The following is a 27,966-nucleotide window of genomic DNA, read 5'->3' on the forward strand; positions in this document are numbered from 1 at the left end:
ACCTGTCATACTTTAATATCAGAACACGCGACTCACTTGAGAGCGGTGCTAAAAAGAACATTAAACATGAACCGTTTTATTGGTAGTCTGGGTTTGATTGTTGTGAGCGTGTGAGGATTTTGTGTTATAATAAATAACATAATTTATTCTCTAGCAAGCAATAAATTACTAAAGTGTAGCAAAACGTGTAACACCAAAAGCAAACTCAAAAACCGTTGTATTAGGAGATCATGTAAATATTTCATTTTATGCAGCTTTTGTGATAAAACCTATCCCGCTTTAAGTATTAGTTGGTTATATAGAGTGTAAAAAAGGGTAGTGCTATTGTGTAATTTAACCGTTACGACTGTTTCACTGTTTGGGAAAATACATATAAAATATTACTATTATTTCATTCCTCAAGGGATCGATCCGAGACGTCAATCAACGAAGATGTGTTTTATTGTCTTTTTCACAGACTCATGGTAGGTTTGACACATTTAGACACAAAATACCTGGCGAATTTCCTCTTTATTTAACGTTGATACACCGTACAGGTAAGGCGCAAATAACACCCGATACCGGTGACACCGCCTCATCAAAGTTAAAAAATAAACATGGCGAATAGAAAAAAAAACCCCAAGATCTCCTGAAGTACTTTGAAGCGTTACAAAGATATTAAAAATATAAGATACGACTTTAACCCCATACATAATCATTACTATTACATGAAGAATCGCTTGTTCTCAAGCTCTCAAGCTGTAATGAACTCTCGTTGACACTGAAAAGAAAGGGAACAATTTACAACTAAGCAACATCTACTTCTTTCTCACACACAAACGAAACGAAACATCCGGATTGGGTTATGATTTTATATAGTTTTGTGTATTGTTTTTTTTCTTCGTTTTCATTTTAATGCTTAAACTTGTCCTTTACGCAGAGACTGCATCATACAATTCCTACTCCCTTCCTGTGTTCGTGCGTGTTCGTGTACACACCCACACACACTCAAGCACACCCAGTTTAACGTTTATGATCACGATTGGGTTTTTTTTTGCTTTTCGTATTTAATTTTTTTCGCTTGTTGCCCCTGTTTACATATACGCGATGTAAACAGATTTTGCTCTTTTTTTATAATTGAAACGTCTTAGATCGATACACATTTGTTGTTATCATATATTTATATATTTGCTGGTCAAGCATATCCACCCCTTCAAACACACACACACACTCACACACTCGTGGCGTTCTTCCTTTTGCGCCATTTTTTGTTTTCCTTTACCTTAATGCTACATTTTACACATGAACAATTGGAAAGAAAATCTACCGCACACACGCATTCGGATTACAGCACGGCACCATCCCCACCACACAACACAGATCATTTCTCGCGATGGGAGCCCTTTGTGGCAGATCATTTTCACGGTGCGATTAGATTTGTCCACTTTCGCGCGGGTTAGACTCCTTTTTTCTTGCGTACGATTTACTGTTGGAAGCACATATTAAAGCCATATAGCTCGAGCGTTAGCGACGCTCGCTCTGCTTGGTGTTTTTGTTAAGAGTGTATTTAAGAAGGAAGACAAGAACAATCAACGTAGGCTCTTTGGAGTCGTAACAACCGTGCGGTGACACAGCAACCAGCAAAAGTTCCATATCAAAGGTGGACCAACAAAAACGGAAAACGCACGTTCCCGCGATAATGTTCCACTGCTCCACACAGCGCCCATCTGCGCGTGTGCGTATGTTGTTTGGGGGGTGGTTTAGACGCGCGCGTACACGATTGCTGTGATTCGATTCGATTTTCATTAGGCACTCGCTTGGTGAATCCAAAATCATAATATTACATATGCATGTACACACAACAAATAAACGGGGTGTTGCAGTGTTCCGTAAATATTATAGGGTATAAAAAAAAATAATAATAAACATGCAAAAAATAACACGGACCTTACCGCGGGGAAAGTATAAATTACTACAAATGTACAATGTGTGTTTTTTTGTTTATATATAGGTAAATAGCGCAGTAGAAAATTAATAATTATTTCCTTTAATTTTACACAATAATCGATGATAATAAAATAGTAATAAAATAATAATTATAATAATAATAATAATAATAATAATTACAAAATAGTAATAGCATTTCTCGTACGTATAAGACAAACAAAATAGAAAATAAAGGAAGAACTATAAAGATTATCCAGTGTTTTTTTGATTTTAGTTCCTGTCGCCCCTTTACCACCTCTTACTTAACCTCCCTTTTTTTTACTTCGTTGTCTTCTCAGTACACCGATCTTTCCGTTAGTGCTGATCTCCTTCCCGTTTATCGATGGCGCTTATGTCACACATTTTCCGGACATATCGAGCGAGAGAGAGTAACAACAGTAGTGGGGGGCAAAATATTCGCTATTCGAATCGCTTTTGCATTCCCCATTTCACCGCGTCTGTGTGTGCGTGTGTGTCACACTCACTCTAATGCGTTAGGAAGCTCCAATAATAGGAAATGAGCGTGTGAGGTGGTTTGGCCGCTTATTTTCTATAACATCTAAACGTGCTTTAGCTTAGTGATCACTTGTTTTTTTTTGTAGTTGTTGTTTTAGTGCCTTTTGTTTTGCTTGCGCCCCTCCTTCTTGCACACACCACCCCCTCTCCCCCGTTCCCTTAACGTTTACAATTCGTCTTTTGGAAGATTAATATAAAAGTTTAAATTAGTGTTCAAAACTCCCAAAACACACACATACGTTTTAGTTTGCAACGCACCAGAAAAAGAAAAAAACTTTGCATCACATATTTCTTCTGGTGGTAAGTAATCTCTATTCCCGTGGCAAAAACAAAAATGGAATTGACCCTCTTATTAAATGTGGCGGCTTCTTATACCACCAGCGTGATATCGTGTGGTCTTTTACATTGTCTTATTTTACAGTCTAGGGAATAGGTGGAAGAGTCGAGTCCCAGCAGTGTCTAGTTTGGCTACATTGGCCTGTCTTAATTTGGGATCATTCTTTAATTATCTTCTCAAAAGATGTATCTAATTACAAAAAAAGAACAAACAAAAAAAGGTAATTGTAAAGCCAATTCAAAGAAATTCGCTTATGTAGCTGATGTTTTCAATCGAATCGACTGTTAATAAAGTGGACCTCTATCTATTGTGGCAAGGATCAAGGGTGCGCTTGAACGTACGCGTAAGAGAGTGTGCGTGTTTGCTGCTGCCTAATTGCATATTTTATGTGCGCGGGGTGTTGTTCTCTTCATTTGCAGCCAGTTGCGCGACACAATACGCGAGAAATTATCGGCGCGTTTTGCGCGTATCTCTTGCGGGAAAGTGCATAGCATTTCTAACCGTTGTGTTGTTATCGTTTGCTTCGAAGGAAGTTGAGAATAAATAAAATAAATTAAAAAAGGGATTCTATCGGTTTGCGCGGACACACACGATTCGTTTTTACTGTCTAATTCATTATAATCATCCATATTTCACACACGCGAGAAAAAAAAAATCAAAAAATTCGTACCGTTCATAATGTATGTGTAATATAGCACATTAATATATAATTGTATAAAAAAAAAAACGAAATCAGTTTAATAATATGACTCCCTGTGCGGTCTTGTGGGATTTTGGGGAAGAAAGAGAGAGATACATATGTATGGAAAAAGCGGGATATTTGGATGAGACGAGCCCCTCCTCTCTTCTGTCGGAAACCCTTTTCTACTGGAATAGATAATTGATGGGTATGAATTTTATAACAAATGGCTAGATACGTATTTAATTCATTAATGCTCATAACTGCGTGCACGAGTCGTTTTCAGTTCGTTCATAAAAAGAAAAGGAAATAAAATGAAAAGGAAAAAGCATTAGGTGCCAAAAACAAGGGTAGTAGTAAATCAAACAAGCGCTCTCTAGAGGGGTACTAGCGAAGCTCATGATAACGAATAATAATGTGTACAAGATTAGCTTATCTGTGCAAGGGATAAAACAAAACACACCAAAAACTGGCGTAGTCTTTGCTCCTCTCTCTATTATTACCGACATATTATGTGTGGTTTGCGTAGATGTAATAAATAATCATTAAATAAATCTGAGTTTAGTGACTACAAATCTGTTCTTCCCCATTCGCACACAATAATAATATGGGCGTGTGGCGTAGCTGTACGTACAACAGCTGGAGAAGTTATAACAGAGCAGTTAGAAGTAGATAGATATCGGGATTCGATGGGAGCGAATAGCAGATAGTGCATTATGAGCTTCAGCAGTGGTGGCGCGTATTTGTGTCGTCGCTCTCATTCTCGTCATATTATACGTGGGGTTTGTCTAAAGTTCTGTCTTCTATTTGGCAAACTCTCTTATCCCTCTCCTTTCATTCTGTTTTAAGCGCATTTGCTTTATCTGCAGTTAAGTGCACACCGCTACAGATGCGTTTCCTGCGTGTGCGCGTGTGTGTACCCTCCCGTAAGGAAGATGGCGAAATAGGGGTGTGTGTCTGCTATCACCCAGTTCTTATTTCTCGGCTAATCTATTCTCACACGCAATTTCTGTTTTTGTTTTTTTGTTTTTATCGCTCAGGTGAATTTCGCAACACCTGCTAGACTTAACACTGTTTTGCCATTACACACACACACACACACACCCCCATGAGTTTCATCACTTCATTCGCTTGCCGTATGAGCGAACGAAAAGGTCAAAAGCTTTATGAAAACTAAACAACTATAAGGGGGAGCGAGCGAGCGCGCCAATTATTAAAAAAGAAATATTCCAATAATATTACTACTATCGTACCGTTTACATCACATAAGAAACTGAATCAGGCGACAAATAAGGGTGTATGTGTAAATATAGTGCGAAAAATCAATAAATAGTTCCTTCTATCCATTATAGTTCTCGTGTTTCGTTTAGTAAATATTTCCCTCCTCTCAAGCTCGCGCATTTCATATTTTATCCCCGAAAAACAAAGGCAATATGCACTCTCTCTTTCTCGTTCGAATAAGATTTAAATATAAATAGAGTCAAAAGAGTTATGTGTAACCCCACAACAAAACAAAACCCACCATTAGCTGAGACCTATTTTTCGCGGTAGCATATGTTGTGGGGCGGCGCAACACTATCAGCTGGTGTTGCGTCTCTGTATCGCCTGGATTTAAATTCAGGAACTTTAACACAATACAGATGAAAAAAGGATGCACACACAGTCAACCTGCGATAAAGTTATGCAAGTTATGTTAAATTCTTTACACAAATAGCAGAAAACGGTGAGATCGTCAAGAATTCGGCTTGACCATCACGCTATCTTTTGCGATGAAAAAAAAAACCACCAACCCTGCGTGCGTGCGCGGGGCCGCTGGTGCGACACAAAACTAAAGTCCCATTGAAAAAAAAAGGTCATCTTTTCCATATTACGTCATACAGAAGGACGTCAAAAATGTTCAAACAGAGTTATGCTTTCAACCGTACCTAAAGGTGTGTGCTGCTGCTGCTTCTACTGCCACTCTCTCCTATGATGTTGGGGGCGTTTTGATATTGTAGATTAAGAGTAGTGTGTTTCGACGACGGAGCTCAACATATTAAACACAGGAAGCCGTTCCTCCTGTTGCATACCGATAGCCGTCATATTGTTGACACCTGCGTGACCTCCACCACCCATCTTCATGGCGACTAGCGAGGGTGATGATGGTGGTGGTGTGCCCATCGGCGACAGGCCCTCGATCGGACTGGCCGGTGGGCTGGTTGGGAAGAGGAACGGTTGCGGAATGGCACCACCCTGCTGCAGCGTGGGACTGATCGCTTCCGGGAAGAAGTTCGCCATCGAGGTGGTTGGGCTCAGCGACAGTGAGCCGATCGGTGAGGCCCGATCCGACCCGGTGGACATCGACAGTGCCGGGCTGAGTGGCAACTGGTGATGGTGTTGTTGTTGCTGATGATGTTGCTGAAGCTGTTGCTGCTGCTGTTGCTGCTGAACATGAGCGATAGATGAGTGCTGCAGAATGGCCGTTTGCAGCTGTGCCATCGACATTGCCTTGTGCTGCTGCTGCTGTTGACTGTGGTGATGACCGTGTCCATGATGATGCTGCTGCTGATTGTTGCTGTTGAGCATACTGGGACCGTTGCCGGTTCTGGTCCCGGTCTGCGACGACTGGGACGATGCGTTGTTGCCGGCAGAGGCTGCAGCAGCCGCAGCCAACCGTGCATGATAAGCCGCCACGTTGCGGTTGTGGTTGCGCGCCTCTTCGGCATTGTGCACAAAGTGACAGCGTGGCCCGTACGGACAGAAGCCGACGCTGTGGAACGTGCGGCACAGTTCCGTCTTGTACTTCGGGTGGCGCTGCAGATTGCGCAGCTCCTGCATGCCGTGCGCGAACTGACACTTGTCACCGTACTTACACTCTCCCGCCTCCTCGTACGGTCGGCAGAGCTCGGTTTTGTATCTGTTTGTTGGCAAACAAAAAAAAAAACGATACGAGGAAAAGTGAGGATTAGCGAAAATTTGTGTAAACGACTCCGAACATTTGGCAGGCACGAGAAAAAAGGGGGTTCGAACAAAACACTTACCTCGAGGTATTTACTTGCTGTGGCAGCGGTTCGGACTGCGTTCGTTCCAACTTCCGGTGACCGGAGGAGGAGGAAGTGGTGTTGCTAGTAGTAGCGTGCTGGTTGCTGTTGTTGCCGTTGTTGCTGCTAATCGAGTTGACGCTATTGCTGCCGGTGCTGCCAAAGCTGATGTCCTGGGTCAGCTTGATCCCGTTCATGGCGATCATCTCCAGCAGATTTCCCACGATCTGACGGGTCGCTGGCTGAGACGCGGTACGGTACAGGGTATGATGGTGTGACGCTCCACCGCCGCCGCCGCCACCACCACCACCACCGGCTCCACCATTGTTGGCCTGTTGCTGCTGCTTGTGCTGGGCGGAAGTATCATCCAGATCCAGCAGCAGCCGACCGAGCGGAATCTTACGATGGAAATGCGGCGATTGCTGAGATTGCTGCTGCTCAATATGGTGGTTACCGTTTAGCGTTTGCTGACCGTTGCCATTGCTGTTGGTAGCGGCCAACGCAGCGGTAACGTTGAAGGTGGACGCAAACACGAACCCATTGCTGTTGCTGGACGCACCACCGACGGGGGTGATGTTGTGCACGTTGCCAGCGCCAACACCACCACCGCCGACGATCATCTGTGTGTTGCCTCGGGAAGTGTTTGTCTGGTTCTGGAATCGAAAAGAAAGAACACATATTGCAGATCAGTATCTATTGTTGGTGAAACATTATGTGTAAGCAATGAGAATGTTACTCTCATGAATCTTAGAATCTTCCTAAGATTCATGAGAGTGTCATACGGCTTAGTAGTACTTAGGAATATTTCAATTGTGTAGCAGAAGTCCAAGAACATTTGGAAATTCTGAACTTCTGAGATGAATCAATGAGAGATCCATTAATCCATCAGAGATCTATGAATCCGGCAGAGATCCAAGAATTCATCAGAGATCCAAGAATCCATCAGAGATCCAAGAATCCACCAGAGATCCATGAATCCATCAGAGATCCAAGAATCCATCAGAGATCTATGAATACATAAGAGATCCATGAATCCATCAGAGATCCACCAGAGATCCATGAATCCATCAGAGATCCACCAGAGATCCATGAATCCATCAGAGATCCAAGAATCCATCAGAGATCCACCAGAGATCCATGAATCCGCCAGAGATCCAAGAATCCGCCAGAGATCCATGAATCCATCAGAGATCCATGAATCCATTAGAGATCCATCAATCTATTGATACTCGACTAATGTCTCGAATGAAGCTACTGAAAAATTAATCTTCATTAAAAAGTTTCATCGAATAAAACACTAGAAAATAGTATCTTTCATATAAAAGAGAGCAACAAAACCTTTGCAGCCACTCCTCGTCGCTCTATCTTATCAACAGAACGCAATGCTCTGGCCCTTCCTCATTCGAGCAGTAAAAGGCAATACGATAACGGCCCCGGGCGCAGACACCTCTCAACGTATCATGACGTGTTTTGTTGTTGTTACTGCGCGAATCGAACACAACAGCTTGTGCAAAAAAAAACCTTGTCGGAATGTTGATAGCGGAATGCTCTCATCGAAACAACCCCCGTTTTTTTTTTGCCTGCCGATCGATAACGGGGGGAACACCACGTGCAAAAAAAAAAACACATTGCAAATAGGGGAGTACGCGCGCGTGTAACGTAATGTGAGACTGACCAGGCATCGGCGGCCCCGTAAACCCTAGGGAACGAATGACGATTCCAAACATCCCCCCGGAGGACTTCTTTCTTTCACTCGTTGCATAACGCGGCGCACACACACCAAAAAGTCCGTATCCATCTGGTTCCGCGCGCGGCTGATAAAAAAGAGCAGCTTTCGCGCGCCAAAAACACAACCACGAGGACGACGACCAACGCCACCCCTTTCTGTCTGGGGTGCAGACAAAACTTTCACAACCTTGCCGAAGGACGTCACCGACAGATCAAGGGGGGGGGGGACTGCTGCTGCCGAAAAACAGCCGGCGTTATTCGGACATCCGTACGCGCGCCCGCGTGCATATGACAGTTATTATGGCGTGTGGTATTGTTTTCTTTCCATTTGTCGAGTGTGTGAGTGTGTGTATGTTTTGATTACAATTCTTCATCCCTTCTTGTTCCACACGATGATTGAACACACCATGAGACAACAACATCATCGTCGGGGGCTACACGCACACACAACCGGGGAAGTCCCCCCGGGGGACATGTAAGGGTCGAGTATTCGAATGGCCACAGCCAACTTTTGGTTGTGTCATAATTCCTCTCCTCCCCCACTCCACCCCCCTCTTCTGAATCATGCAATCAACAGAAAACCCATCCACCCCTAACAAGCTCCGCGCGCGGCACCACCGAATGGTTCGCGTAAATGTTGCATATGGTGGTCAAACCGAAGTGAAAGTGTCCTAATTTCTCGGCCCGGTGGTGGTTCGTTCGGGAGGCAACAGAAAAAATAAGGCTTGTGGCAGCTTTTTTTCAGAAGGAACAGCGCGTTGGCGCCACACATTCGAGCCCACTTTCGCTACCCTCCTCGGTTGTTTTTTGGTCTCTTCGCAGCCGGTCTGGGGGCGGGTTACTCTCTTCACCGTAATTGAAGTCTAATGATATAAATGCACTTTTGGAGCTCTTCCTGGTGTTCGAATTTTCCCTTAGTCTTTGTTTTCTAAAATTCCAACTCTTATTACAAGATAATCAATTGCTCATTGTGATTTAAAAAAAAACCCTTGGAATTAAGACTCTTTTTCGCAATGAAACATAATCGACGAAGGATAAAGACGTATAGCCACGATTATCTATGTTGCGCCATTCCTAGGCTCGCTTCCTGTACTCATTCTTCTTGTACATGCGCTACACACCGGGCCAGCAGAAGCAGCAGCATGTGAATCTCTCTCGAAAGGTATCCCCCGCGAGATGATGATGATGATGTAACGGCGTAATCGTATTGAAGGAGAATGCCATCGAAATGGAAAGGATGGAAAGGAAAGGAAAAACACAACAAACGAACAAAATAACCGTTACAGCACACACACACACACACACATCGGGCCCCTGGCGGTTCCGATTGGGAATCTTTTCTTCTTCGTCTAAAGATTGCGTGAGCAGCTACAGACATAGGAGGCGTTGGAAAAAAGAAATACGAAGCTACATTCCAGCAGCAAAAACTAAAAATGAAAGCGAATCTAGGGCTTATCTCTCTCCTTTTCTCTTCTAGTCGTGGCCGCAAAAAAACATCACAATAATGTGTGTTTTTTTTTAAAGTTATAAACGAAAAATTTATTTCTCTTAACGTAGAACAGCTTCTATTTAACCGTCGTGCGAAAATCTCCACTTCCGCACGGTGAAGGTAAGCACAGAACCCCAACGTGTGACAAGTGGCGCTGAGATCTGAGGAAGTGTCTTTCACAACAGTGAGAACACATGGGAATTTTTGTTTGGCCAAATTACCCCGGACACAAACAAGGAAGGAACAAGGGACACACACAACAACGGTATTGTGTTGCACAAATGTGGGAGCCAAACATGGGGTGGTGGTTTTTGTTCTACGCAAGGGGGGGTGGTTGGTTGGTTGTTTGTGTGTTGCAACAAAAGTGGCAAAATGTCATCCGTAACGAAGGGGTTGGTGGTTATTGTTTCCATTTTTCGGCTGGCATTTCCCACGCATATATGTTGTTGTGCGACAGGAAAAGGGCCCTGGCTGGGGTGTGAATCGGTGAGAGATCCCCGCCTGCCATATGCATTGTCTCTTTGTGTCCTCCACCAATTCAGTGGGGATCACGGTTATTAGAAATATGTTTCCTGCATTAGGCAATCGTTGCTGCTATGACATGACACAAACTCTGGAAGTTCTTAAAAGTTGTCGAAAGATTTCCGCAACACTGGGCCGGACGAAGAGGTGATCATATTTATTAACAAAGTAAGCTTTGGAATATGGAACACATTTCGATACAAAAGGTGATGTATTTTTACAGTCCACAGATCGTTAAAGATATTATGCACCGAACCAAGGCGCGAGGAGACCCACAAGAAAACGCCGTTTTACGAAAACCGGTTCCAAAGCGCCTTCCTCTCTCCTTCCTTTCTTCGCACCTTATAGCGTCGTTTTGGGGTGGGAGTGAGAGCCCGTTTTCATGAAGTTCGCAGTACAACGCACCAAAGAACACAGCCACAATGGTGGTAACACGGTGCAGACGGACGACTATGGGGGTGTTTTGTAGCGCAATACATTCATGCCATCCAGAGATATCCAGACCAGTAGCATTACCGGAGTTTTCACGTAGCATATAAAAGCGTATGTAAGACAAGCTTCCGTTTCGAAAGTGAACGTGGGATTTTGTTACCGGTAGCAGGGTGGAATTCTTTTTCCTCGAGTGGCGTTGGATGGATTGCCCAATATTTCTCGTCTAATTCTGAAGTTTGACTGGAAATTTCTTGAGCTATTTTGCCACCTCGTCTATTTCAATTCTTATTCTCATTTCGCAACGAAATTGAGGTTTATGCATAATTTTGTCCAAATAGTCCAAACACACTTTAAACTTTCGAATGTCTGCTGCATTAGACGAGATACTTCCACCATGAAGACCTTTCCTTAGACTCAGGATTTTTGTTAGCCACGAGATCGTGCACACACGTTAGGGATGACAGCTCAGTAAGTAAGTGCAAGTGGTGGAAGGGATGCAATACAAGAGGGCCGCCGTTAAATCGTGCAAATGAAACTCCCCCCCCTTAGGGCGATCTAAAAACCGGTCTCGCCCCGAACCGAGGACAGAGGAGATCGAGGACCTAACCGAATCGATCAAGGCGAATCTGATTGTGACACACCGCCACCACCTTTTCCCACTCTCTCTCCTATAGATCTTCGTGTACCTGGGGAGGAGACCTAGAGTGGACCTGCAACAACATGCTAATAATTGTACCGCAACACCACACCTTTCCATTTCATTTGGCACGCTTTAGTGTTGCTTTAGAGCTGCCTCCATCTGCCCCCTCAGGGTAATCGAAGATCGCTGCTAAGGAAAACCCGCAGCACACTGCACTTTCCGGTCAAATATAGCATTACACCCTCCCTCACACTCAACACCGCCACTTAAGGCAACAAGGAAGTTAGTGGTTGACCGACCACACGGAGGTTTTCTATCAATTGCTCCAACAACCCCGGTGGGGGGGGGAGCTGTAGAGGATAATTTACGCGATCTGCAATTACTGCTATCGGCGCGTTAGGGAAAGATATGTTCAGTGCGGGAAGGTGTCTTTCGAGTGCTCCCTCTTCCGTTGGGCAGAGAGTTTAGCTTCAGGGTTATCTAGAAACTCTGAAGAATTAAGAGCAACTCTGGCTCGGAATTCCCAACCTCAACAAAATTCAGGCACCTCGATCACCAACCAAGATGGCGCCCTTGGGACCGAAGGTAGATAACAAGCGAAAAACTAACCTCACAATCTGCCCGATTTCCTCAATTCTCTTCATTATTGCATGCAAAACAAGCTCCAGTTTTCAATTTTCAATGATCACTCAGGGCGTCGGGGGGGAGATAGGCTAACCGACGTGATTCCCGGGCGACTCCTCTTCCGGTTGCCTTGTGTGCCGCACACTTCTCCTCCACGTCTCACAGAGTGAAAATGAAAGTGAAAAGGTAAAACCGTAACAACACTTCACGTCTTCGTGACATCCTTCTCCCTCTCTCCCTTTGCAAAGTTCCTCAACCAGCTCCCTTCACAAAAGCAAGCGGAGAGGAGGACGAGGAGGTGGCGATCGATTTTTCTCTTACCTTCACTTTTTTTTTGCGCTAGACTGCGCTCTGTGAGGGCGTGCTTTGATGGCCGTTGGTAGCGGACTAAAGAAATCAGTGCCCTTTTCCCGCTTCCTGCAAATGCGCGAAGGTGCAAGTGCAACACTTGCAGAGTGGCAACCCCGGCGTTTAATGCTTTAGTTTTTACAGTAGATTTCTCCCGTCTTTATCAGCCTCGTGCCTTGCGCGGATCTCATGCAAGAAGGTCGAAGGGGAAGGGCAAAAAGCTTTGGGGTGGATTTTCACTTTTCATCGAGGGCATAGCAACAAATATTGCGTACTTTAGACCAAAACTGAGGATGATCTTCCCTAAGCCAATCAACATCATAACAAAACCATTTGATAATGAAAATTTTGAACCAGCACTGTATGACACTTTTGTCTTATCATCTGCCGCGTTTACGTTAAAAGGTGACATAAGCTAAAAGAGCTCCGGCATTGCGAATCCGAGCATGTAACAACATTTTACGGTTGGATCCAAAAAGCCTAGGCGAAGGACTTGTTGGGCAACTTTCTTTCCATAGTCCCGGATATTGGGAAGTCCAAACGTTTCACAACCGCGCCTCTCCCGCCATCGACAAACACCTTGGGAGTTTTGTGATGTGCACGCAATTCGCGACGCGTGTCTTGGCACAAATTGTCCAATACCTCGAAACGTCGTGTGTCCTACATTTTCAGTGCAAACCTGGACCAAGACCCCGGGGGGCGTGTGGTTTGCTATTCCACAACATGGGGATATTGATAGCCACCTCGCGCGATCAACATTCGCACACACACACGTAATAGCAGCACGACGGTGGAGTCCCCGGTCGGGCACGCGCTGTTTTAATTCACAATTGAATGTGCTTGGTCAATGTCAGTTGGAGCTTTGAGTTCGCGCGCGCGATCGCTGTGTTTTGGGGGGAGGAAAGGGAGTTAGAGGTTTCGAATTCCGGCCCCGCGAGTTCACGGTGTGTCCGAAATGCGCGAGCGCGCTTCTTCGGATACGCTTTTACTTTCGTCAAGGTCAAACGCGACGCCAAAAAGCACTCGCAATGAAGCAGAAGAAGAAGAAGGAAGAGGAAAAACACCGGCAAGAAATGGGTTCGCACACACAAGCCGTTTTTGAGCCACAGCCAAGAGACAAAGGGGGACGTGGTGTGTGTGATGGGAGAGGTTCGATCTTTCAAGACACAAGAGGCCACCATACTAACTTCCCAATATACAGCCCCTTTCCCCATCCGTTGTCTCGGATTCACAATCAATCTGGGAAGGTTGTGTGTTGTGTGTGAACTCCGGGGGCACAACATGGGAGGGAAAATCGTTTGTTTGAGCTTGGGTGATTTAGGCCACCGGACGACGTACTGCTGCTCTCCGCGGCGGTGCGCGCCTGAACTTGTACGTTACACTTCACACACATTCTCTTGGTGCGCGACTAATCGTGCGATCGCATAAGCCTGCTGCCCTGCTGAATAATGAATGATCATTTTGGGGCGGAAACACTGCGGCGGTAGTGTGTAACACAGAGCCGCCGGTGGGGGACACCTTAAGTTCCGTTTGGCAAGGTGGTATTTGTGTCCAAAAAGTATTTTTCTTTGCTTAACCTGTGAACCAAGCCATAAACGATCAGATTATTTGAGGGAAAATAGAATATTAGAATTCGTGTCATAATTTTTCAATAATATTTATATTAACAATAAATCATTTCAGAAATAGAAATTAAAGTAATTCTCCAATTCTCTACTTGAAGATCGTATAATACCACTTCAACTCTCTCAACAACAATTGATCCCTGCTATATCTCGATTTTAAAAAGAATCTGCTGCTCATAGCTGTATAGTGCGTCTTGTCTCAAACGAGCCCCTCCTTGTTGGGGTGCCGTTTGCACACACACACACACATGGAGCAGTCACTTGGGGTTTTACCACCCATCACACAACTAACAAGTTTGTTGCGTGTCTACGGATAATTATTTTCGGGTAGTGCTAGCGACCATCACCCATCAATGTTTGGTTTCCTCTCGCTTCTCCAACAACACACAAGGAAGGGAAGCCCCGGGGGGTTGAGGAGAGTCAAGATACTCGAAAATATAGTCAAACAGGCAGCTGTGCGTCTCGACGAGTTGTGGGGAACGTACCTTATAATACGTCCGCTTTACACGATGGGTGGCTAGCTAGGAAGGGGAAACTTTACACCCCACGGATACAGTGGATAACCCCGCATACGGATCAGACGCTTGTGCAAAAAGTTTCATCATAGTACGGGGATTTCGTTATAAAAACACCTGCGAAACGAAATCAATCAACAAGACAGCAGCCTTCTCCTTCCAGCAGAGATAGACGCCATCGAGGTGTTTACATATGAGTTATTATAAATTATTATACTAACTGATATTTTATGCGTTATATTACAATGCTATAATATTGACTAAATTAGATTAATAATTTAAAAAAAGTTGCGCTTAATGCAGTTTTTGAAAAGAGTTACTCAAATGAACCTCAAGTGAGGGGAACTATTTAAACCAGAAATCCAGAGACTTCCAAAGATTCATGAACCCTTAGAATAATGGCGGATCAAGGATCTTTGGGGTCATAAATCTTGGAGGATTCTAGCATCCTGAATCAGATTCACCCAACACTAGTAATCATACTAAAATTATAGAAAAATATTAGTATTTATAGCATTGTATTATAGCATTGTCAAGGAAATTATAGCATTATTAACTCGATGATTCATTTTACGTTTTTTTGCGCTATTCGTTCTTGTTTTCGCTATAAATTTTATTTCTTATTCAAATTTGAAGACATTACATCATTACCTTTTGCTTTTGGTTTAGGGGGATACTGAAGCGCATCCCCTTGGAATTTTATTGTTGTTTTTAAAAATAAAAAGCGAATCAATAATCAAAACCCTGCATTATAAGATATAAATTAATTACATCCCTACAAGGGTTCGGTTATGTGCTGGACGTGTTCGGGGGGGTGATTTGGAAAACGAACATTGCAAAACAAAAAACTCGAAATTAACAGTTCAATTATCCAACATTTACACACACGCCCGATTTAGGAAGTTTGAATTACACACATTATAATAAATTATACTTCCCAGATAAGGGTGCGAGCTCACAGGGGTAGTTCTCTCTCTCTATTTGTCTCTCTGTTGTACAAAACGAAAGTGCGCTGCAACGCGAGTGCAATGGACTTGTCTACTTTTGAGCTTCAAAGCCGCCCACACACAACATCTGTGTGTGGGCACAAAAAACAGAGAGAGAGAGAGATCCGCAGAAATTGACAGCAAGGAAATGAGGGAAATTGAAATCGGCGCGCGCGTAACATAACGCTGCAGCAGCAATTGAATAACGTGATAAATTTTCATCTCGTTACCAACCACCCCCGCTGCTGCATGCATGGATATCGTGGGCTGTGCGCAAAAATGCAGCAGCAGCAGCAGCATAATAAAATTGTTGCGTGGGGGCGGCTACACACGCTGCCACTCGTCGTGCGCTCCACAAAAGGGCTTTTGGGGCTTGTGCGAGATGCAGGGACCCGGCCACTAATTATGAACTCAATCTGCAACATTTCCGCGCGAAAATCCTCCCACACACAGACACACAACAGAGAGATTGTTGTGTTTGGTTTTATGAAAGAGACTTCTCGTTTGTGAATTATAAAAGGCGCAAGATTGTTGGTGTCCACCCTCCTCGATCCCATATGCAACACGGTACTATCTTCCGCCCCGATTACTCATGAGTTGTTACACCACAAGATTACTATGCTGTAGTACTGATACACGCCTTCCGGTTTGATTGCTACTTAGTACAAGATGATTAAGCCCAATTCCTCCTAATGAGATGCAGGGTTACCCTATAGTGGGGGCCAATGTTAATGAGCCAATATCTGTGCTTATTTTACTAATTTGACAGAGCTAGTGGTTGGTGATGGTCAAAAAACCAACGACACATCCGGATATCCGGTATATTAATTTCGATTTTTTCCCCATTTTTTGGGCAACTCGGATTTTTGTAAAAAAAAAAATACTTCCCACTCCCTCTCTGTCTCTCATACACACAAGAGTTCCCCCGTATATTTTGAAACTGCATTCGAAAAAAACAATGCTTACCCAAACTCCTCTTAGCTCTCTCCCCTCAATTGATTTTACATTTCATCCGAGAAGCTGGGATAAACGTCCAAATACGGACACCAACCACCACCAAACCCGGACACACACTCCGGAGTGGAGAAAAAAGTGTGAAAAGAAAAAAAAACAACACAAACGATCGTCTGATTATGTAAAAGTCACCCCCTCACAACAAAACTCCTCTTGTTTTTTTTTTTTATAGTTTACCCAAGCCCGCGTTTCGGTTTGCCAATTTTTAAGGTTTGGTCACAACACCGTGAACCGCTTACACACATCCGTTTTTTTTTCTCTCTTTTTCTTCAGCTTCACAGATTGGGTGTGTGTGTGTGTGTGGGCTTTAAAAGTGTGGGGTGAGTCTCGTCCTGGGGGGGTGATGGTTTGCGCGGCTTTCGCGCCTTTTTTCACGCCAAAAAGAAGTTTGCGCCACCATGCGATTTTTGGAGTGGCTGTAAAAGTATGGTGTTGTGTGAGAGTTGAACTGTGGACTGTGTTTGTCCTGCACGGGTAAACGAAAAGATGCCGAGGAGTTTTGCAATGAATATGAAATGAAAGCAAAAGTTTCTTTGCCAGATGTACACAATGCGCAAGCAAAACACAATTCGCATTCGAAAGTGTAACCCTGTTCTGTTACATTATGGTAAGAATGTCAAAATTTTATGGCAAGGAGATTTTTATAGCACAAATTTTTTTATTATCGAGCAAGTTTTAGGTACCTAAATTAAAAAGAAAAGGTAAAAAAATAGATCTCTTCACTCACGCACTATTACACAACGCCAAACAGAGTCCGCTGGCACGCAATGGAAGACAAAACCAACGAGACAATCCCATGTGGCGGACCAGACTAGAGACCAGTACCAAGATGCCAAAGGAAAAAAGCGACTCCACACACACACACACATGTAACAAAATACGCACACAGACTCACCCCATTCGTTCCCTTAACTCCCGGACATAAACTCCTTCCCCCGAATCTTGCTTTACAACCGCGATCGCGTGATCTCTCGTGCGAAGAAGTATTTCCAACTTTAGCCGGTAACGAGATGACAAAAGCGGGACACCACCCCTTCTTCCACGCAACCCCTATATCAAACCTATTCACGCACCCCCTTTTCTCCTGGATGGATTTGAAAGAGAGAAGTGCAGAAACGAGAAAAAAAATTGCGGAAGAAAGAAATAATACTCCACAGAGCTACTGTCGGGTATTTTTTCCCCCCTTGCTGGGTAGTATAGCGCGCGCTTGGTTCCGCACTCGTAACACATCGAAGAAAAGAGCATCATCATCTGCGTATTCCGTTGAGGGGGGGAATTTTCGCTTTCAATATGTGTTGATGATGAAAGAGAGAAAGAAGGCACACAACGTTGTATAATTGGCGGAAAAGCGCAAAATGAAGATGAGAAGTCGGGAAAGAAATGGACTAGTCTGGGATGGTGGCGGAGTGCCTCTCGCACAGTTCCTCCATTAATGGAGGGGGGTTGATATGCGTAGGGGCTCTTCTATTGGAAATAACACGTAGAGATCATGGAGGATATATCATGGTATATCTCCGTAGGATGTTTGAAGTTTTTGGAAAAACTAAAGGAAATACCTTCAAGAACTCAATTTGTGAGACGAGATTTGGTTGAGAGTTGTCCCTTGAGTCCTTGGGGCAACAACATCAATTGGGCTGTAAGAACACTTGAACTTTGCAGAGAACAAGCTCATGGGATCGTGTATCTAGTGAGATGTTTGAAGTTGTTGGGAAAATAAAGGAAATCCCTTCAAGAATTCGATTTCTGAGATTTGATTGAATTGAGACTTGTCTATCACATACACGTGAGTAAATCTCTATTAGACAACAACATTCGTTGGCTGTATGAACGCTTGAATTTAGCAGACAACAAGCTCATGGGATCGTGTATCTAGTGAGATGTTTGAAATTGTTGGAAGACTAAAGGAAATCCCTTCAAGAAATCAATTTCTGAGGAGTGATTTAATTGAGGCTTGTCTCTTACATACACGCGAGTAAATCTCTATTAGACAACAACATTCGGTGGCTGTATGAACGCTTGAACTTTGCAGACAACAAGCTCAAGCGAGGAATGTTCAATCGATTCCCTCACACCCACAGAGAACCATCATCATGGGGGGGCACCATGATTATTAATAACCATGCTGCATAATCATCAGCGTGAGCTGTTGACGCCATTGCAAAGAGAAACGTTACATTGACTCCCAACACCCCAAAGCCTCGGGTAACTTGCGCGATACCATCGAACTGGAACCCGGTTTAGTTTTTGCGTGGGTGTTACGCGGCAATCATTGTGGAGTTGAAGCGATTTGCAAGTAAAAAGTTGTTTTTGGGTGAAGAAAAAAAAGTTAGGAACATTATCCTCACGAAGATGGTAGAATTAAATTTTATTTCATAAATAATATATATATATATTTTTTTTGTTATTTAAAGTAATACTTTTCAAGCTCCCAAGCTCAAGTTGGTTCCAGTGTTTTGAAGTTCTTGAGAAATAATTTAGCAGCATTACAAGAGCAATTAGTAATTCACGAACGCAACACAATTGTGGTTTATGGGAGAGCGCACAACTCTTCTTTTCCCATCTCTTCTGTGCGCAACCGAATATAGCCCCCAACTCTATATTACATTGGCTGATATATATATGCTCGACACAGCGCTTCACATGACCGGTCGCATAAATTGGGTGGCAGTAAATTGAAGAAGGAGTTATTCTACGCTGCTCTAAAACAAAGTTGCCATACATTAAAGTGGAGCTCTTCCTTCAGTGGAGTTGGGAGTCGTACACTTGTAGCTGTGTCCAGCTGTAAGTACTTCTATTGGAGGGAAGGAGTTGGATGTACCCCACATCATCCCCCACACACCACCAGGAGGATTGAATTGTGGCTTGAGTCACTCAACTAAATCCTTTACGCTCTCTTTTACTTTTACTTCAAACCAAGAGTTTATGTGACGCAAAACGGTTCATATTTTGAATTTATCTGCTAAATATGGGTACCACGTTATTTATGCAAGCCGTGCATACACTGACGTTGCGCATACGCATGCTTATACACGCAGGGGAAGCTTTGGAGAGCTTTGGAATGATAACACATCAACATACGCGTTTTCCGACACGCGCGCGCGCGCTTCCCCCGGGCAACATGTGCAGAATATAACAAAAAAGTGCGCCATTACACTTGACTTCCTTTTTTTTTCTTTACTATCATACCCCCTCACACTTCTTTCTTGCTCATGGCGCAAGGAATGACCACTTATCGTAACGTAAAAGTGTATAACCGAGCAGTGTGTGCTTGTGTTTGTTGTGTTTTCCCTTTGCGCGTTTTGTGCTGATGGAAGGGAAACGAGAATTCATTCAACGAGAACACCGAAGACGGGGCCACCACAGGGGCTGCTGCTGAAAAAGTGGCATGAAAAAAGGGAAAGGAAACTCGCCGCCCTGGAATGGTTCGGTTGGTTGGTTGGTGGAAGCGAAATTGAAAACGATTAATTTATGCAATTATTCTACCACGTTCTTTGGTGTGTGCGAGAGTGCTTTGGCCACTTGGCTGGTTGGTTCCGGTATAGTAACTCTTCTCCGAAAGCCATTCTCCCAGTCCCCTCTTCTCACAGGGGCGTTGGAAGATTGACGACACGGGCTCAAGACTTTGCAAAAACCCCAACGCCCGAACGCCTTAATGGTTCGATTAAAGCAAAAAATAGAAACATTAACACAGACAATAAAAAAACTCTTACTTTTCAAGTATACTCCCGGAACGGGCATGAGCGGGAAGTTATGGACCCACCACCTTATACCGCGAAACGAAGAAAACAAAAGCGCTTACCACCTGAACGCGGAACGTCGTCGTCGTCGTCGTCGTCTTCAAGCGCCACAAAAGGTTTGAAAGGGAAGAGTCTGTGGTAGTGGAATAGAGACCGCGACGACGCGTAACACACAATCGAATTGTGTTCATCACTTTTTTAGGGGATATGGACGATGTTGTGAAATGAAAAACCTCCCGCGCGCGCGACTGGCGAAAACAACACAAAGAAAAAAGTACTTGCGGGCCTCCTCCAATAGCAAATAAAGCGCCTATTTCATGTGAAGAAAACAAAAAGAAATGTGTGCGCTTCTGTCTGTGGAATAAAGGTTTCAGGAAGTTTCGAACACATAACAACACAATCAACAACAACATAACAAAAAAAAACTTGCACCAGACCACACAACACAGACTAGTCCCTCTTAGATAATCTTGCTTCCGACTCTTCCGGGGCCAGGGTGTGTGAGCGGATGATGACGACGAAGATGATGCGAGGAGTTGTGCAACTTAATTTCATCCCCGCGATCATCGCAACCCTCAGACTCCCCCTTTTTGTTTCTTTTCTTTCTCTCTTTCCCATCCACTTTCTGGTGCGTTGTGTTGTGGATAACAATTTTCCTTTCGTTCATCAACAACACAACCAACGGCCCACAAAGAGGGAAGATGAAATATTCGCACGGACCAACCAACGCGGGGTGGAGAAGAAAAGCTTTCTTCCGGTGTGGGGGGAAAGGGGAGAGGGGGAGAGATTTAACCCACATTCTTCACATACATGCTTTTATCGTCTGATCTTCCAATGCAAGGGGGAAAATTTTTAAAACCTAATCTCGTTTGTCAAATATTGCAGGGTTTCCAGCAACTAATTACCTTCAAATGTTGCCAAAATCACTAAAGATGTCCAAATATGAGTATATAACTATCGATGGAGGAATTCAAATGACATTTGGAATATTTTAATTATTAAAAAGTTAATTAACCTAATTTAATTATTAAAAAGTTAATTATTAAAAGTAAAGATTAACTTTACTTAGATTGCCCGAGATTGATAAGAAGTTGTCAATTACATCAAGAATCGTTCCAAAACTTTGATTAATAATGTCTGTCATTGTGAAACTGATTATTCTTCTTCCGTTTACATTTATTTATTCCTTATCAGAAGAATTAAAATTTTACAATTTCAATATTGTAATTTAGACAAAGAATTTTAAGAACTGCTTTGAATGACTTGATATTTCAATAAATATTTTTACAGAATGATTATATTTCTAAGTCTCGCGGAGGTTTACGTTAGTTATGGAAAAGATCTTCCACCTAAACTGCCTAAGGTTTGACAGTTATGAAACAGCTCTACAAAGTTATGAATTAAACAATTACGACACGAAGAATGTAATCGGTCGTTGAAAGATATTATAATTTTGATAGTGATGAGAAAGTTTCATGTTTTTTCTTCTTAATAGCCTATTAAGAAACCCTTTAAATTCCTGAATATCGTGTTGAATATTCGCATCAAAAAGTTACGGTGCATAAAGGGAATGCATTATTCATATTAATAATTATTTCACGATCACCAATATCTCCATTGAGTTCCACCCAAATTAAAGATCACTTAGTCATACACACTCCCTCCTCCCCCCCAAACATTGATCCAGTGTCGCATTTTCCCACACAAAAACAGGGGGAAGCGATCGCGATCGCACAAGGGAAGGGTGGTGAAAAAGGGCCGCACCTTATCAAGCATCAGCTATTCCGCCCCTTTGGCGTGGTTTTTAAACAGACATGCGCACACACCACCCTCCCTTTTAAACGTTAACAGGTTTTTCACAGTGTGACAAAATCCGGAAAACGTCACACACTCTGTTGGGGACTTTCCCTACTCCCTTTATACCACCACCACCACGCTTGGTTCGCGCTCTCCCTCGATGGGAAAATCAAATGTACCACATGATCACACACCGGTTTGCAGTTGCAGTTACACACAGAACAAGGGGAAAACTGTTGTCCAAGGTTGACAGCGGCGGAGCAATGGCAGATAACAACAGTTAGAAGATGCGCGCAACAGGGAAATGTTAACTGAGGGAAACTGAGACCCCAAAAGCCCACACATTCTACCAGCAGAATAACGATTCCGTTGCAAATATGCACGCCACCGTCGAGAGAGGGTGGCTTCACAAAAAGTTCCAAAGAATTTGAAACGTTTTGAACAAAACTGGAAGGGGGATCCAGCACAAAACAACGCACCCGCATATCATGAACTATTTTTCCCACCTCATTCTCACCCGACCGTATCTAGGGGTGTGGGGTGACGGTGGTGACCCTTTCTGGGTAGGGAGGATCATACCCGATGAGGATCGTACCCGAAAAATTACTATCAGAACGGAAGCAAACACAAAGCAGTCGTGGACGCACACACACACACACACGACCGTGACGACCTTGCGACCGTTTCCCCATCGCTCTTCCTTTTTTTTCTGTTCCACTTCATTTTTTTCTGCGCTCCCGGAAAAAGTGTTGCAACGAACCCTGCATTCTACCGGCTCTCGCTGACGGACATGTTGTTATGGGGTGGCCCCCACATCATGATGGCGCATATTATTGCAGAACTTTTTTTTTGCAGAAAAAAATCAACAACGATGCGTGTGTGTGTGTGTGTGTGAGGAGAGAAGGGGTTAACGATGCGTGAAGGAAGTATAGTGTATGCGCGCAAAAACAAACCCTCTACCCCTGTGTTTTATTTCCTTCATCATCATCTATCCAAACCGGCCACAAACCGGGGTCTTCTTCTCCTGCAGGTGTCTGTGTGTGTATTCGTTAGCGTAAATGATTTGAAAAATTCATTACTCACCATCACATCGAGGGGGGGTTTTATTTCGTGATCGCTCGATGATTCACCTGCGCCACACGGCGGAACACAACATTCTACAACGGCTTTATATAGAGCAACGTTTCAACAACGAGATCTTCGCATTGCATTACAATACACAACACAACCCCGGGCGAAAGAAACACACCAGGGAGGGTGAAGCGAAAAGTTACGGAAAAAAACAACACAACGCACATTAAGAATGCAAAAAACAATCCGGCAAACTTCCGCACAAACATGGCGTAAAACCCACACACACACACCCTTAATGGCAGAGTTTTTTTTTGGGTCGGGTGATGATGATATAAAAAGCGACGCACAAAACAGCACAACAGAAATCTAATCAATGCTAATGAGAGAACCGTGCAGGAACCGGTCATAACGCCACACAGCAGTAGCAGTGCGCGAGACTCACCACCTCTAACACGTCTCTGGTTAGTTGCGCGGACATTGTGCATCAACTCCACACACACATCAAGAAGAAGTCGCAAAGTCGATAAAAAACATTCTATTGAACTTTCCTTCGAGGCCGGCACACATGGCGCCAAAGTAATAGAATTTGGAGCAATAGACAACAATCAACCCCCGTCACACGAGCGCAAAGCATCAAAAAAGAAGGAGAAGAACAAATGGAACCACAACGCCCCTCTCTCCAACACAACCAAGAATGATTTGTGGTGATTTTAAATCAAGAGCAATTAATACAGCATGACCCACAACGCGCAATTTGGGGGGCGGCCGCATTTGTTTACGGAGCACCAAAGCGACGAGAAGCGACGACATCTCTCTTTCTACTATAACTACCCTTACCCATCGCATCGGGGGGTCTCTTCCCCGAAAAAGGAGATGAACTCCAAACCATCTGGACACAACGTATAAGCGCGGGATGGGGAGTACCGGGGACACAACAACACTTCTGAGAGACGCATCAATTGGTGTATTCAATTTCTTCTCATTGAAGCCAATTTGTGTGGCGAAAGGAACGCGCGCGCGTACACCATTGCGTCAAACGCGAGCCGAGGCGCGCGCAAAGGGAAGCCCTGAGACTCCGGGAAGCCAAGAGACACACAGAGACGATGATCACGGAGGGAAGAATATATGAAGTAAACTACTGCTCTGCATCAACTATGGAGCGAAAACCTTTTTATATGTCTCCTCTCTGTCCCATCACATGGCGATGGACCCATCAAGCAAGAGCTACTGGGGCCTAAGGTATTTTGAACGCAATATGTCTCATTGGGGCAAGCAAAAACCACCAAACAGTCAACATGTGTTTCCAGGAAGATATCGATCGTGCTGTGGTCGAGAGCGAGGGCTCTGTGTTCTAGATAAGTTGGCGAGCACAGTGGTTCTAGTTGCAGTAGAGTAATGATGTGGGGGGTGGGTTCTGTAAGTCTGAATCTCGTGGTGGTGATATCATGTGACACAATCCTCCGGAGTGGACCCGGTTCGTCTTGAAATGTATACACCACCGTGGTGCTCCTCTCTCGGAGATCAAGGTTTATACACCTTGAAGTTTGTGGTCAGAACCCTCTAATATTAAGATCTTCTTATTCGAGAATGACTTCAGTAGCTGTAGAACTTAATTTCTTATGAGTTCTCTTCTGATCTATCAACTATTATGTCCTGTTTGTTGTGATCATTCCCTACTCCGTGTGATCACGTCGTAAATCCGATCTCACTAAAGTTCTTTTAGATAATCAGCAAGGAAAATGAGGATCTTGGATAAGCTCTCAAGCTGGGAAGTATTTCTCTATAATTAGAATTGTTGAGATCGCCTAAATAGACTTTGATTTCAAAGGGATTCTTACGACTCTTTAATATTAATCCCTATATTCCTATTAATCATATTAGGAAGTAGTGATCGTCATACGATCATTCGTCTCTTTAAGTATCCGACTCTTTAAAGATTCATGGATCTCTGGATGGTTGTTGGATCTCTGGATGGTTGTTGGATATCTGAATGGTTCTTTAATCTTTGATGATTCATGAATGTCTAAGAACACTTTATATAGCGACTTGATTTATTCGACTGTTTAAAAACTCGGGGAACTTAGGATCTTGCAAAATAAATCTTTGAAGATTTATGTATCTTCATAATGGAGGTTCAGGATCTTTCTTCGAGACTGGTTTAGGCACATGAATCAGAGTCAGATTGCACCGCAAACACTCAAAATAACAATTAGTCCTAACACTCCAACTCGTCACACCCCTCTGCTTAATTTCGTTGCAGAAGGTGATTGCGAATTTAAAGACCGCGAATCGAAGTGTCTCTTTCCCTGTACGTCTCCGGGTGTGTGTCCCTTTAGTTCCGCATGAATACGGAACTGTGGTAAGCGCAGAAAAGACTTCGAGGACCTCCCCCACCACGCCCGATTGTGCACCTTTTTCCCTCGACTCTCTGTGGTCTGGGGAAAGATCATGCCGTAACACGGCGAGTGTGGGGAATCGGACAGGCAATATGCAGAAGCTGACAGAGTAAGGAGGAGGGTTCTCCTCCTTCCCAGTCAACCATGGCAAAAAAAAACAACCTCCTCCGGTACACCATAACGCCGTGGAGAGCAGTGAAAGTTATGACTTATTTGCTTGGGCTATTGCTGCGCCGCAGCGCGCTTGTTGCGGCTGCTGTCGATCGATCGAACTTTGGGAGGGCGCGCGCGCGCTCGCGCTCCACTTCCGGAGTAGTGTCCACCAGACCCGGGTCTATACTTTTCAAAAAAACAAACGGAAAAAAGGAAGCAAAAGCAGCACCCACCACACAACACACCGGGTTGGGTACCACAAAAAAAACAAAAAATCGTCACAACTATAAACCTTATGCAAACGACAGTTTCACTCTTGGATCGACTCGAAAAAAAAAATATTACCACAGCCGACCTTCTGGGAGGAGAGTATTTTACGTGGGAAGAAGTATGTGGCAAGGGTCCTCCTTTCCTCAAGGAGTGAGGGCAAATATTTTTTCTTTTGCAAAAAAATGAACCATCGTTTGTACTCCGCAACACGAGAAACTATCAAACCACAAAGGATAAGGATCTCACAAACCCTGGCTTTTTGGTCAAGTGACGCTTCTTGGCGCCATTTGTCCCATAACGCAACTAATATAGAAAATGGCACTCGAACCTGTGCGAATGTGTGCAGCGAGAGTAACGTCACCAGGATATTACAAACGGGGATCCTTACCTTGCGTGGGTACTCTCCAAAGTCGTAGAGTGACGCGCTGTGCATTATCGCAGTAGACATTGTTTGTTGCTACGGTGATGCGCGCTCGTAGTAAATTCAGGCTTATACGACGAAACGATGGGGCGCGCTTTGCAGGCACGATTTGCTTTTTAGTACGGCCACGGCACAACTAACACACAGCTAGGCACATATACGCACACTCCCGCCCGGACAGGCACTGATTTTTGTTGGCGGCGCGCTTTGTGAAGATAACGCGAATGGGATGATGATAAAACACACGTCGAAGCCCGCGCGCGCGGTTGCCGAGGGTAGGAATATTACCGTCGATTTTGATTCGCGCTCGTGGGGGTGAAAAGAATCGATTACCTTCGATCTTTTCTTGCGCACACACAAACACAAACAGAGCCTCGCGCACACACAGCACACTTCACTGTTGTATCATTTACACTCGCAGTTGCTTCTTTTGCTCGCACGGTGCACCGGGCATGGAAGAAAGGATCATTTGCCTTTTCGGCGTTCCAGCGAATATTAATAAAAACACACCGCACACCCCACAGATTCACACCGTCAGAAAAGGAATAAAACAAAAGCCTCCAAACAATTAAAAAAACGAAATAATTAGCAAATACACTTTTGCTTTCGTTTTTTTCCCGGGAACTGCTCCTACTTCCTGGGAAAGGTGTATTCCAGCAGCACACTATTAGCGATTTTCTTTTTTTTTCGTTACAGCGAACACAGGGAGAGACAACCGAGCGCGCGTGTATTTAAATAGCGTATTCGTTTTTTCTCGACTCCGGAAAATGCACTATTTTTTGCCGTTAAATAATGATTTTCACTGTTACAAAAAATTCACAAACCTCTTTTTCTTTCGCACTTTCTCGGTGGTATTGCAGAGTTCTTGAAACCGGGCTCGTACCAGTGTGGGCGATTTTTAACTTCGGAATCTCGCGCGGACGATCGCAGTAGACTTTGGAGGTTGAGTTGCGCCAGGGGAGGCCAAGTGAAAAAAAATCCGGGATCTGTTTTTTTCTCGTTTGTGCGCGTCTCGAAATAGGTGACGATCTGTTGGACAGCTGTCAGAACGCAAATGAAAATGGTTTCTTTTTAAGGGGATCACACACCTATCTTTACGGTTCACTAACAATTATTTCACTTTTGCCACTACTACTGCAGAACTTATCCACAAATTGTTCCCTTCGTTCGCGCTGTATCTTAGGAACAGCAGGGTTTGAGAGTAGATAACCGTTGGGAGCCCTTTGCTTTGTGACAGTTTACCCGAGGATGACTGAGGTATTTCTGTGGGGCGAGATAACAATATAAAAACAGCTTAATATCGCTACTGAATCACGTCAGTCATTTCAATTCTGACTCCCGCTTTCACGCTTAATAATACTTACATTTCGAGTGTGATTTCCAAGAAACGCTGTTGAATTCGCGGAAGCTCTACCAACATTCACACGTACACACGGCAAACTTGAAGTGCGCGCCGGTTTATGTTCTGCAATGCGCGGAAATTGCTGCACGAATAGAGTACCCGAACTATTTTTTCGCACTGCAGTAAAATGTCCACGGAAATGTTTCAACGTTCACCGGAAAAATGTCAGAACTGCACAAGATTTGCCGTTATTCAAACAATGTTCTTCTCAAACCTTTGCTCGAATGTTGCACTCTGTGCGTAACGCCGTGGAATGGGCGCCTCCAAACACACTTG

The 27,966-nt window shown here is 44.0% G+C and overlaps 1 protein-coding gene across 1 annotated transcript; it reads right to left on the minus strand.

Moving 5' to 3' along the window:
• Positions 1 to 1,008: 1,008 nt before the first annotated feature.
• On the minus strand, positions 1,009 to 27,834 carry LOC128306659 (protein TIS11-like). The gene is made up of 4 exons (XM_053044241.1): positions 27,653 to 27,834; positions 26,256 to 27,551; positions 6,518 to 7,170; positions 1,009 to 6,393 (listed from the first exon to the last, which is right to left on the minus strand). Exons 2-4 carry the CDS (start codon positions 26,313 to 26,315, stop codon positions 5,496 to 5,498), a joined length of 1,611 nt encoding a protein of 536 aa, XP_052900201.1. The 5' UTR covers positions 26,316 to 27,551; positions 27,653 to 27,834; the 3' UTR covers positions 1,009 to 5,495.
• Between the last annotated feature and the right edge of the window lie 132 nt (positions 27,835 to 27,966).

The sequence above is a fragment of the Anopheles moucheti genome, chromosome 2 (genome assembly GCF_943734755.1).
Source record: "Anopheles moucheti chromosome 2, idAnoMoucSN_F20_07, whole genome shotgun sequence".
In the NCBI taxonomy this organism is placed as follows: domain Eukaryota; kingdom Metazoa; phylum Arthropoda; class Insecta; order Diptera; family Culicidae; genus Anopheles; species Anopheles moucheti.

What these genes read in the sequence shown, in the direction of transcription:
- LOC128306659 (XM_053044241.1), bottom strand. Translation starts at nt 26,315, where the DNA reads ATGTCTACTGCGATAATGCACAGCGCGTCACTCTACGACTTTGGAGAG. An exon ending in TTGGAGAGTACCCACGCAAG is followed by an intron (nt 7,171 to 26,255) that starts GTAAGGATCCCC and finishes TTTCGATTCCAG; the next exon opens with AACCAGACAAACACTTCCCG. An exon ending in CAGCAAGTAAATACCTCGAG is followed by an intron (nt 6,394 to 6,517) that starts GTAAGTGTTTTG and finishes GCCAACAAACAG; the next exon opens with ATACAAAACCGAGCTCTGCC.